The sequence below is a fragment of the Rattus norvegicus genome, chromosome 1, assembly GCF_036323735.1.
Source record: "Rattus norvegicus strain BN/NHsdMcwi chromosome 1, GRCr8, whole genome shotgun sequence".
NCBI classification, from domain to species: Eukaryota; Metazoa; Chordata; class Mammalia; order Rodentia; family Muridae; genus Rattus; species Rattus norvegicus.
The window spans coordinates 257,618,115-257,631,279 of NC_086019.1; the positions used below are offsets into that span (position 1 = coordinate 257,618,115).

At 41.4% G+C, this 13,165-nt stretch overlaps 1 protein-coding gene across 1 annotated transcript in view; it reads left to right on the forward strand.

Annotated features, from left to right (window-relative positions):
• Sorcs3 (sortilin-related VPS10 domain containing receptor 3) overlaps positions 1 to 13,165 on the forward strand; it is a 634,818-nt gene that overhangs the window by 577,673 nt on the left and 43,980 nt on the right. The window contains exon 17 of the mRNA NM_001106367.3: positions 10,053 to 10,166. Coding sequence (NP_001099837.2) covers positions 10,053 to 10,166 — 114 coding nt within the window. The remainder of the gene's footprint in view (positions 1 to 10,052; positions 10,167 to 13,165) is intronic.

Sequence of the window (13,165 nt, forward strand, 5' to 3'; positions counted from 1 at the left end):
TTAAGGTACTGTACTGTTGTAGGCCCTTTGGCCTGGTGTCCTTTTCTATCTAATTTACTTTTTTATTGATCTTCCTTCATTTGCTTTATTAAAGCCACAGGACCAACTGCAGCCATTAATCCAAGCTCATTCCTGGGAAAAGGAATGGAGACTACAATGCTTTTCCCCAAGTTTCACTCAGGTTTCTTGAAATATTTTAGCTTCTTAGAAATGCTGAAGATGCCTCACTATTATATATATATATATATCCCAGCACTCTCTAGCATTCTACCCTGGTTTTGTCTTGTTAATTTTCACCCTATGAAGTAATGGTGCTTTTGAATGTTCTGTCATCATTTGTCTTTCCCCAGTAGAATGTAAGTGTTGTGAATGCAGGAGCTTTTGACCTCCCTTGCTGTTAAAATCCCATTGCCAACTCCACAGTAAGAGCTGTAACATGTTTCTGAATGTCGTTCTTAAGAGAGTCAAAACTTCCCCAATTCTGGGAATATGTGCCTCTCCCTCTGGTCTTAGATGAATGCTTCCTCTGTACTCGGTCAGAAGTTGAAGCTCTGTTTGATAATTTATATTGATTATTCTGGGTTAGAAGAAACAGCTGGTGTTCAGACATCAGCGTATACATAGATCAAGGCAGGAGATGGGGCAGTGGCAGACGTATGTTTGGCGTTCTCTGGTGCAGAATAGCAAACTATACTTCAGAGGGCAGAGCCTCTAGCCCTACATGGCTTTCCTCTCATCTCCATTTTATCTAGCTCTGGTCTAGATGCCACTGTTTTCTTCCTGAATTAGTGGAACTCCAATGGATAACCGGAAGTCACTTGTGTAGGGTGATCATGCTTCTTCCGTATCTATTCCTCATTCTTTCATAACCTGGCTTTGGTGAGATTCATTAAAGTGAGATGTACCAAATAGAATTTAAAATTTAACAGCAGGGTCCTTTTTGTGTTAGAAGATCTTTTGAAAGTCAGAATATTTTCATGCCTGGGAAAAATAATTTTAATTAGGAACCACAGACCAGCATATAATCATAATAAGTAGACTTAGTAGTCTCCTTAGAAGTATAATGTGGATAATGTATTTCCTGCTTTTCTCACTGTGGTAACAAAATGTCTGAAAGAAGCCACTTAAAAAAAAGCTCTTTTGAAACTCAAGAAGGAAGACCAAAGTGTGGATGCTTCAATCCTTCTTAGAAGGGAGAACAAAGTACTCAAAGGAGGAAATATGGAGACAAAGTTTGGAGCAGAGACTGAAGGAAAAGAAAGGACTGAAGGAGCTGAAGGGGTTTGCAACCCATAGGAGGAGCAGCAATATCAACAACCATACCTCTCAGAGCAGCCAGGGACTAAATCACCAGCCAAAGAGTACACATGGAGCGACCCATGGCTCCAGCTGCTTATGTAGCAGAAGATGGCCTTGTTGGGCATCAATGGGAGCAGAGGCCCTTGGACATATGAAGGCTTAGTGCCCCCATGTAGGGGAATGCCAAGGGGCGTATGGGTGGGTAGGTTGGAGAGCACCCTCATAGACTCAGTGGGGAGGGGGGATGTGATGGGGTTTTTGGAGGGGAAACTGGGAAGAGGGATAAGATTTGAAATGTAAATAAAATATCCAATAAGTAAAAAAGACAAATTATGCATAATTAGCAACTTAAATGCCCATCATCCCATAAAGAAATGGATGCCTATCTATATACCTCTCTATTCAATGTACTATTGTATTCATATTTAAAATTCTACAATGCTTGAAATATAAATCTGGGAATGTAAACTACCAATTAGTGAGGAATATAGATGTGTTGAATCTGGGCTAACAATGAGTCAGAACCAGAAACTACTGTCCTAGTAGAGATTTGCTGAGAAAAACTTATAGACTTGTCCAAAGAAGAAACATACATCATGCACACTCAGAACAAATGCATCAGGGCCATCTTCTTGACTCTTTTTCCTCCTAATATGTCTGGTCAGGGAAAAAAATCTGATTAAAAAAAAAGAAGCTGTTTTCAGGGCTTATCAAGCACGGTGAGAGCAGGAATATGCTTTGGGTCTCTACGAGTAAGAGGAAGGCAGGCAAAAAACAGCATACAGGAAGTCATGCCTGACTGACAAGAAGTCAGGCCTGGGTGTAAAGTTCTTAAGCCTACCCGTAGTGACTCACTTTTTCCAGAGAAGATATACTTCCTAATGTTGCCCCTGCCTGCCAAAACACCGCTCCTAGCTTGGGAATAAATTCTGATGCCTAGGAGGGACATTTCACATTCTAAGCACAGCACGTATCAATGTATTCAGACCATGAATTTCAGAGTATCTCAAGTCCTTCCCAGATGGAGTTTGTTGAGGTCCACTCCCTTTGAGCATATCACACCATGATTCCACTGTGTTTCCTGAGGCCAAAGTATACTTTCCTGCATTGCTAGGAGTACTCGAGAGTAAGGACAAAAAGACTATAAAACAGCCTTTATTTCCTTAACTGATTCTATTTACTGGCCAGGATAAATATCCCAACACTTATATTCGCAAAGTTGTATTTGTGGAAATTTTCTTAATTTCTGTGCCTTTATTTCCTTTGACCATGAAGTAAAAATACATAACATGCATCTCCTCAGGTCCTAGGGAAAAAATAAATGAATTAGTTAATGAACGAGGGTGGATCATTGATACAGATAAACTGTTTACAGCATAAGCCTACAACGTATGGTGGTTGTTGTGGCTGCTGGAGTTGTGATCTATACCCCAGAGTTTAAGGGATCTCCTAGGATTCATATCACGTAAATGAAAGCTGATCCATCCAAGTGAGCATTGTTTTCAAGGCCGTGCCTTTAGGTGTTATTCAATTATTTCAATGCTAGTGATAATACTTTTAAGCCCTTTTTAGGGGACTCTTGTTTGAATCTAAGTAAAACAAAGTTTTAGGGAAGAGGAGGAACCCTTTCAAAATGTTCTGTGGTTCTTAACATTTGTGCTGCTAGAGGTCCCACCCATATTCAAGACATTGTGATGTCAGTATCTTTACCGTTGCCTTCTTTTTTTTTTTTTTTTTTTTTCTGAGCTGGGGACCGAACCCAGGGCCTTGCGCTTGCTAGGCAAGCGCTCTACCACTGAGCTATATCCCCAACCCCGTACCGTTGCCTTCTTAATGAGAAGCGAGTGAGCCATCCGTTCATAAGTTACCTGACTGTGGTTGCATAAGTGGTAGAGACAGAGTTGAGGATCAAATGCAGCGATGGCTAAATCTTGTCTTGCTGTTTCTTTGTCAACCGTTGCTCAGGAAACCATGTCCATCTTATTATTTGAGATTTCTTTTATGCTTGAAAAGGAACAGGGTCTCTCCATTTAGTTCCTCCAAAGTTAAAACTCATCTCCAAATGACCCAGGCTGATTGCTCTAAGTGAAACTTAATATAGACTATTTCATTAACTCCAAAGACGATTTCAAATAAAAAAATTACCTTTGCCAGTAAAATTGTAATAGGCATATTGTCTTCAAGTCAACATTATGCAATTTTATGTATAAACTACTGGAATTTTGCATTTCTATTATCAATCATACCTTTATAGTAAAAAGATGGCAGAGAACACTTGACATTGACGCAGGGTCAATCAAAAGGAGGGACCTGGTCTTGATGCCTGGTCACCATCAAATTACAACAGAGGTCACATGACCTGACTGTGTGCTTATACTGTTTCTGCCTATGGAAGTAGCAATTTTTGATGATGATTTCAGGGTTATTAACAGTTGTTTTAGGGTACAAGTTTGAAAAGTTTTTCATCCCTCTTACCCTCTTCCTCACCCATCTCCTCTCTGCCCTCATGCTCCAGTGTTGGCCAGCCTCTGCTCTTCTCTCTCTCTCTCTCTCTCTCTCTCTCTCTCTCTCTCTCTGTTTCTGTCTCTCCCTCTCTCTGTCTCTATCTCTTTGTCTCTGTCCTTCTGTCTCTGTCTCTGTCTGTCTCTCTGTCTGTCTCTGTCTTTCTCTCTCTCTCTCTCTCTCTCTCTCTCTGTGTGTGTGTGTGTGTGTGTGTGTGTGTCTATTTCTACTTCCTTCTCAATTCCCCTTCCCATGCCTGAAATAAACTTCATACTACAACTAAAAAGAAAAGATAGTTTTTCACAGCAGAGGGAGTGAGGCTGAACAATTAGGGTATTCATTTCCCTTACAGAGGACTAAGGGCCAGTTCCCAGCCTCCAACATGGTGATTTATAAGCATCTGTAACTTCAGTTTCAGGGCCACTGATTCTCTCCTCTGAACTCCATAAGCACTAAGCATATACAAAGGTGCATATGCATGAATGCAGGAGAAACACTAACACATAAAATCAAATAAAGAAATAGAATTTTAAAAAGTAAAATAAAAATGAAATGCATTTTTTTTCATCGAGTCTTGTCTGTCATGGTCTCTAGTGTTAATCCCAGAAGGCAGTATGTGAGCACGGTGGGACAGTATGTGAGCACGGTGGGACAGTATGTGAGCACGGTGGGACAGTATGTGAGCACGGTGGGACAGTATGTGAGCACGGTGGGACAGTATGTGAGCACGGTGGGACAGTATGTGAGCACGGTGGGACAACCTGATTCCTACATTCTCCTTTTGGGAGTTCCCAATTCAGTCAGCTCCAGCCATTATCACACACATTCCATTTAGGTGTGCCCCGACCCCAAAGCAGGCTTCTTCTGTGTTTCCTCAGATAGCATGAAAGGCTCAGAGAATAGCGGATGGTACATTACCTACTGTAGCGAGTTTAGGAAGGTTGTAGGCTGAGAGCGGTGTCTTCAATATCAGTGAGAGCCAAAGGGCACACAGCCTAGGTTTACAAAGGGAAGGTAAGTTTGCTTAAAGAGGGATAGTTGTTGAGCCTCAGAAGGGTCTATCTGAAGAACAAAAGGTTTAGGTAAAAAGTTTAAGCATCCCAGAAGACTGGGGTTTCTACTTAGGAGCTTAAAAGATTACCAACCTCTTCACAGCTCAGGATGAAGTCTCCATCAGGGCATGGTTGAGTTACTGGTACAAATTCCCACCAAGAAGAGAACCAAGGTTGCTAACAGAGTCTCAGGGGCTAGAGAGGGGCTTGCTCTAAAGCCTTGGGAGGGCCCCTGCAGAGGCTAGCCCTCTTTGTGAGGAAGGGATTTGCCAGGGAGAAAACAGGAAGCAGTTGGCCTTTCCTAACCATTCTTTTTGTTCATTCAACAGTAACTCGATGAATACCTCTTATGTACCTAGTGTTGTAATAGTCTTTTTCAGGACTGATCTTAATTTTCTTATCTAGCTATTAGAAGAGTTAGGCATTGTATAGATGGAAACAGACACGTAGAGTGTTTCATTTACTCAAGACAATAATAATATTAATTTCTGACTTAGAATGTCATGATTAATTCTTCCATGTTTAGTATGAAGTCATATCCACAGGGTGAGTTTATCCAGTGGGGAGGCAAAAGACACAGGGAAAGGGATTAGGTTGCCACACACCATTTCAGGTATACCTACAGTTCCGTCAGGCTTTGGTTTTATGCATATGGAATATAAGTGAACATGCTTTTCCTTTCTATAGTGGACAAGCTAAAATGTAAACAAGGCAATAAACAACGTATAAATAAGAGTTACTGCCCCAGAAGTTGACATAACAGAAGACAAAAAGAATTATAGAGGATTAAGTTTTATGATCCAGTACTGAGTCCCTTACAGTAGCTGCTAGTTGCATGTGATTGTTTGCATTAAAATAAAATTAAATTAAAATGCAATTTCTTAGCTGCTCTGGTTAGTGGTTATCATAATAGAGCACAGATGTATGACATATTTTCAGTGTAGAAGGTTCTGTTAGACCGAGCTGGTTTTATCCCAGGTGGAAAGGTGGTTAGAGCAAAGAGATCATTGGACAAATAGATCTCGAGTAATTATGGATGGCTTCTGTCAGCGAGTGGTAACAGAGCTATACCAATTAACTAAGAACAATATGTGTATCTTTGGGGAAGTGAGCAACAGACTGATTTAAACAGAGCAGATATATAAGCAAGCTGTTAGCATGAAGGATGAGAGATGACCACAGTGGAATTAGATCAAGAGAAGTGCTTAAGGGATGGTTGTCTGGTTTTCTACGTAAATTTTGGCTGAAGATACAATGGTCCCTTTTTCTATGGCCAAGTCTGGGTTCCTGCTTTACCCAGTGAGGATGGTGATTGATTTTCTTGTAGTAGATACTTCTGCTTTGTGAGTGCTCCCACTGGGCCTGAGAGCCACTCAGTTCTAAGCCCACACCAGTGCATCCCTAGAATGGGATCAAAGCATCTGCTAGGCATCCGTCCTGCAATCTCACTGCTACGTGGAGAAGTAAAGGGGGTGGGCTCAGAGATACTGGGCTGGCCTATGCCTGGTCTGGCATGCACACCAACCCTAAGGCTTGGGAAGGCAGAGTTTCCACTTGGCTTCCTGAGTGGCAGAGTTTCAGAAAAGGGCTAGAGAGACAGCTTAGCATTTGAGAGCACACAGTGTTCTTACAGAGGAGCTGGTATTATTTCCTAGCACCCATACTGTGCAGCTCACAAGCACAGGCAACTCCAGCTTCAGGGGATCCAATGCCTTCCCAGGCACTGCACCCATGTGAGCTTTCACATGTGTGTGCTTGCATGTACCCACATATGCATGCACGTGTGTGCGCATACACACACTTAACAATAAAAGAAATCTTTTTCTTTAATTTTTATTTTTAAGTTTCAGAATGTTCTTGCAGGGCAGAGTCCACCTTCTGATGAAGTAGTAACTCTTGGGACTGCGCTAATGTTAAACACAAATCAGCAGTCTTAATCACCACTATATGCCAGGAGCAGCTTTGTGCAATGTCTAGCAAGTCATTCATCATCTTATGTGTCTTTACAGTCCAGAGCTGAGCAGATTGGATCCTTGGATTCATGCTGCAAACTACCCTTCCCATGGACACGCACACACACACACACACACACACACACACACACACACACACACACACTACACATCACATACTTTTCAGTTTCTGATCTGTTCTTGCCATTACTCCTTCTGAAACTGAGGCTTTTCCTTGAGGGGGTGGGGGTAGGGTGGGTGTTGAACCATATGCATATTGTTGGAAATGGACAGATTCCCCCCCCCCCCATAAACAGGTAGACATCAACTGGTTTTATAATCAAGCACCACACAGGGGTAAATTATGTCTTGAAGTGAACTGCCTGTGTGCCAGCAGAATCTGGCAGCACACTTCCCTGAGGCAAATCAGTCTTTCTGGTGTATTCTGTTCGACTCTCACAATTCATCAGCTCCCACCTTTTCCCAGGAAGCTGGAACATAGGCTGTTTGTTTGTTTGTTTAAATCCTGCAGACTCATGAGCTGGGAGGAAGGCTGGACAGTGTAAAAGAGTTTAATATGCACTTAGCAGAAATTAATGAAGAAGCCCACAGCTTGGAGGCAGCCAGTTTCAGCCAGTGTTGTTAAATATTAATGAGGTGCTTCTGCTCTGTGGGGCAGAGCAGCATGCTGGATGCACCTTTTTTAATTACTGCAGCGCTAACACGTAGCAGAGCTGAGCAGACTCGCTGAAGATGGCTACATTCCGCCAAGAACCTTGAAAACCTTCCTACCCTCCACACGGCTGCTTCGGAGAAGCATCCTTCCCTCGCAGATTCCCAATATTTTCTAGGGTCAGCAGGACCGGTCAACAGGTTCATCTTATAAAGGCATAGGGGAGTTTTCTAGACGTAGTCTGCACACACCACAGCCCAATGTTTCCATGCATAAATAATGCTTGAAGTTCAACGTTCAGTGGTGTGCCGACAAACGTTTAACTCTATGGGAACAAACACTGAATGCCGCACAGATTCCCACAATGGCCGATTTCAACATTGTACTAATGAATGAAGAACTGAACAGACATGGCCAGTAGCTCCACTTTGTATAATATTCCTACTAAGTGCATACATGGATATAAAAGACCCTGAGAACATAGGCAAAACAAGATTCATATGTAACTTAGCATATGTTGCATATGTAAAAACATATATACAATATTATAGTTACATGATGCTAAAATGCAATGAAGCAGTAGATTATGTTTGGTGTATTTATTGACTTTCAAATATAATCTATGTGAATGAAATGTCATATAGTTTAAATTTTAATAACTTAAGCAGTCATTAATTCCCTTGCAAAATTCCCACAATTTTCAGAGTTAGATCCCATGGACATTGCAAGCTGCACTAAGTCCAGATGAACTAGGAGCCAGCTGTTCTCTACTCATGGTTCATACACTTGCCAAAGGCTTCGCCTGGCAGAATCGTCTCTTTCTTTTCCTTTCTTTCAGCTTCATTGAACCATGTTTGTATCAAACCTGCCTTTGGTTCTGCCTTTCCATTGATTGGCAGCTCTGCTCACACCCATCTCACTCATCTCTTGAGCATTTGGGGACACTTTCTGCAGTAAACTCACCTGTGTCTTGGACAAGAAGACTTTCTTCTTGTAGAAATAGACACAATTCAATGGCGGTAATTAGAGGGTTTGTGTTTTAATGCACCTATGACATCATTTTACTCAATAGCACTTATGATAGATGATTTAATTGTTGAGAATCAATGAAATATATAATCTCCTTTTCAGCTCCAACATATGATAGCCCCCCATGCAGTAAACTAATAATAGGTTCATGTCACCTAGATTTTAGAGAAGATTAAGGAAGAAACCACAAAACACAGGAAAAGAAAGAGTAATGATTCACGCCCATGACACTTTACTAAAGGATGGAAGGAAGGAAGGAAGGAAGGAAGGAAGGAAGGAAGGAAGGAAGGAAGGAAGGAGGAAGAGGGCTAAAAGTGTACCTAGATGTAGGCTGGGATTACTATGTGGATAGTGAGGAACGTTATGCCATTAATCAGTCAATACTTCTTTATGCTGTGTTTTGTTGGAGTATGAGATGTATCCTCAGAGGAATGAAGAAAAGAATGGAGGCCAGGCCTTGCCACATTTGTTTGGTGGGTCATAGCACACAGTGCACAATAAAGGAGATATCATTGTGTTTGTAGACCTGTTTTCCTTCCATATCTGTCGTGCATTCACTAGGATAACTTACCAGTGTTCTCAATGGACTTTCACAAACCCATTAGTTCATGGACAACGTAAGAAGAAAACAGAAGATATATCAATGCAGGACAGAGAGTGATTTGCCCTATTCCCCGCTTCCCTGACGCTCAGTGGGTTGATAGCAGACACTGAGGTTGTGCTGTCTGGGGTTCAGTGATCCCCTTGATGTGGAAATGGGAAGAGTGGACCAAGAGCGGGTGCTCTCCATGATCACCAGCCCTGGCTGGTTCTAAGAATTTAATCTCCTCCACTTACGTTATTACTCTTATATTTTGACATTTACCCATCTGAAAACCTTATAAAACTCAAAGAAGGAGGGGCATGCTATTTGGCCTCGGGTGCTGCGGCTGTGGTCCTGTAGGAGCAGGGAAAAGAACTCTAGTTTTGTTTCATGTCTAAGGTTGTATAGACTATCTAAACAAAATAAGTCTGAATCCCTGTGGGAATACATGTGAATACAAACACACACCAGCTCAAAAGAAGTTGAATTTAAAGTAAAAATGAATATGAATTCTATGAAATCAATTTTCAGACAGTACATAGTACATATTGAACCATTACATAGAAATGTATCGTGACCTTTAAAGACATCTTCTTGGTTGCCGTTTACTTATTTAATTAATTTTGTGATTCAAGGTATGTTTTTTAAATGTATAGTGTACCCCTCCCCTCAGCTCTCACCTCCAAGCCGTTGAACCTGTCATGTATTTGAATTCATGTATGTTCTAGTCTGAAATTTTTTAATACTTATTTTTCTCTCCAGACTGTAATTCTAAATGATGAGACCATTTCTAAAAGTACTTTTTTTCTTTTAATGCAAGGTTATTTGCCTGACTGGGGCTAATTAAAACAATGAGTTATGACTTTGGGGAGGAAGTGGGACCTATGTATATTTATGGATGCCTTTGGGTGTTTTAACATTTCCTAACACACATCATTCTACCATGTTTATTTTTTTGATAGTGACTATGGCTATGAGAGACATGGAGAGAGCCAGTGTGTCCCAGCTTTCTGGTACAACCCAGCTTCCCCTTCAAAGGACTGCAGCCTTGGTCAAAGCTACCTTAACAGCACTGGGTAAGCCCAATGCATGAAGGAACTCCACTCTTTATTGTCCATTCACAGCTCATTGCTGTCCATTCACAGCTCATTGCTGTCCATTCACAACTCATTGCTGTCCATTCACAGCTCATTGCTGTCCATTCACAACTCATTGCTGTCCATTCACAACTCATTGCTGTCTGTTCACAACTCAATGTTCTCCATTCACAATGATGAAACGAAAGGGAGTGTACCCCCATTGAAAAAGATGAGTATAGAATGCATAAGTTTGTATCAAGAAGCTTTTGAGGGAAACTGAGGAAATGTTTAGCCAACGATAGCTTGCTTAGAAACTATCAGAAGAAATTGTCAGGCAGAAATATCATTTAGAATTGATCTCTAGAAAATTATAATTGTTTAGTTAAAACCTCCATTGCCTGCCTTACTTTTCCAGTTTCAACTGAAGTAAATTGATTTAAATAGTGTGTAGATATTACAGCACACTCCCTAGTGGGAGATCAATGGACATTCTCAACTCACTAACACTTGACACATCAAATAAAATGCACAGGCCCCATCCTAGCCACTTCTGGAAGAAGAAGACAAGGCCATTTAGGACACTTTCTGTAATTATTTAGGTGACTGCTATTTCTCACTGCCCACCCAGTTACCCTCAGACACTTGGCAGAGGTCATTCTTGGGATGAGTTGTTTCATCTTTTGTTTTATTTTGTTTTTTTCTTCTTTCTTATTAATTACTTATTTTATTCATTTACATTTCAAATGTTGTCCTCCTTCCCAGTCTTCCCTCTGCAAACCCCCATAGCATCCCCCTTCCCATTTCCCTCTATAGGGGTGTCCCCACTCCTGCTTCTCCCTTCTAACATCGCTTTACACTGGGGCATCATGCCTCCACAGAACTAAGGGTCACCCCTCCCATTGATGACAGGTAAGGTGAGTCTCTGCTACTTATGTAGCTGGACCTTGGAGCCCTCCATGTATACTCTTTGGTTGGTGGTTTAGTCCCTGGGAGCTCTGAGAGGTTTGGTTAGTTGATACTGTTGTTCTTCCTGTAGGGTTGTAATCCTTCAGCTCCTTCAGTCCTTCCCCTCATTCTTCTACTGGGTCCCAGGCCTCAGTCTGATGGTTGGCTGTGAGTATGTGCATCTGTCTTAGTCAAGTGGTGGTGAAACCTCTCAGAGGACAGGCATGCTAGGCTCCTGTTTGGAAGCACTTCTAGGCATCAGCAATAGTGTCAGGATTTGGTGTCTGCAGATGTCTAGGATGAATTGCAAGGTGGGGCAGTATCTGGATGGCCTTTCCTTCAGTCTCTGCTCCATTTTTCTCCCTGTGTTTCCTTTAGACAGGAACAATTCAAGGTTAAAAAATTTGAGACGGGCAGGTGGCCCCATCCCTCAACTGGGGGTCACACCTATTTACAGGTTCTAGCGCCCCTCTATTGGGTATTTCAGCTAACAGCATCTCTGTTGGGTCCTGGGAGCTTCTTGATTCCCTGGCATCTAGGACTTTCTAGTGATTCCCCATCCCATGCCCCACTACTGCTACATATTTCTAGTCATTCTTTTGGCTCTCTGGACTTCCCTCTTGTTTCTTCCCATACCTGATCCTGTCCCCCTTTCTCCCCTCCCCACTCCTTTCCAGGTCCCTTCTGCCACTATCTCCCCCACCCATGATTATTTTGTTCCCCTTTCTAAGCAGGATTGAAGCACTCAGACTTTGGTCTTCCCTGTTGTTAAGCTTCATATGATCTGTGAGTTGTAATGTGGATATTCTGAGATTTCGGCTAATATCCACTTATTAGTGAGTACATACCATGTGTGTCCTTTTGGGTCTGAGTTACCTCACTCAGGATGATATTTTCTGGTTCCATCCATTTGCCTGCAAAATTCATGAAGTCATTGTTTTTAATAGCTGTGCAATATTCCATTGTGTAAATGTATCAGACCTTCATAGCGCACCTAATTCTAATACTTCTCAAACTATTCCACAAAATAGAAATGGAAGGAACACTACCTATTAATTCAATGAAGCCACAGTTACACTGATACCTAAGCCACACAGAGACCTAGTAAAGAAAGAGAACTTCAGACCAGTTTTGCTTATGAATATCAATGCAAAAATACTCAAGAAAATTCTCACAAACAGATTCCAAGAACTCATCAAAACAATAAATTCACCAAGATCAAGTAGGCTTTATCCTAGGGATGCAGGGATGGTTCAATATACAGAAATCCATCAACGTAATCTACTATATAAACAAACTCAAAGAAAAAAATCATAATTATTTTTTATTTTCTACGTCAGTGACTCAGGAGAGATCTGTAGAGTGGGCAGGGGGACCATGACACCATTATCGTGTTTTGATGGGTCTCATGGTTACCTGAGGTTCTGTGAGTCAGCTTCTGATTTGGAACATCTGGAGTGAAGCTCATTTCTTCGTTTGTAACCATTTCCCACAGGGCAAGGAGAGGTGTTCAGACCACGTTCAGAGAAGCAAGACCCTGAGTGCTCTGGGCTCCGCTCTCATGTCTGCCTGTGTTTCTCCTACCTTGTTAGCCAAGTTGTCCAGATCCTTTTACTTTAACCCTGTATGGTTGCAGAGAGTAGTGGGTACTCTCTAAACTCTCTAGGACATATCACATAAGTACATGGTGTCTAGAGCTTGATCCACTTTTAAGCAACATAGGTATGCAAACAGCAAATAGCTAACCAAGTCTGAAAAAGATTAAAAAAAATATCTATTCACTTTTTTCTTTGAAAGATTTCCTGTAGGTATCTATAGACACCTCCAGATTTCCCAACTTTGGCTTATATTATACATTACCAACATGTTTTTTTTCTTGGTAGCCATAAAGAAAGGAAATGGTTGACATGAATTGTGCCTTATAATACAGTCGTTCTAAGATGTTGGTCATGACTAAAAACTATCTTGTAGGTAAAAATAACCCAGAAATATTAACATAGAATGATTTGATTTAACTAAATCAGCGAAGATCCAAAGGACTGCAGTTCTGT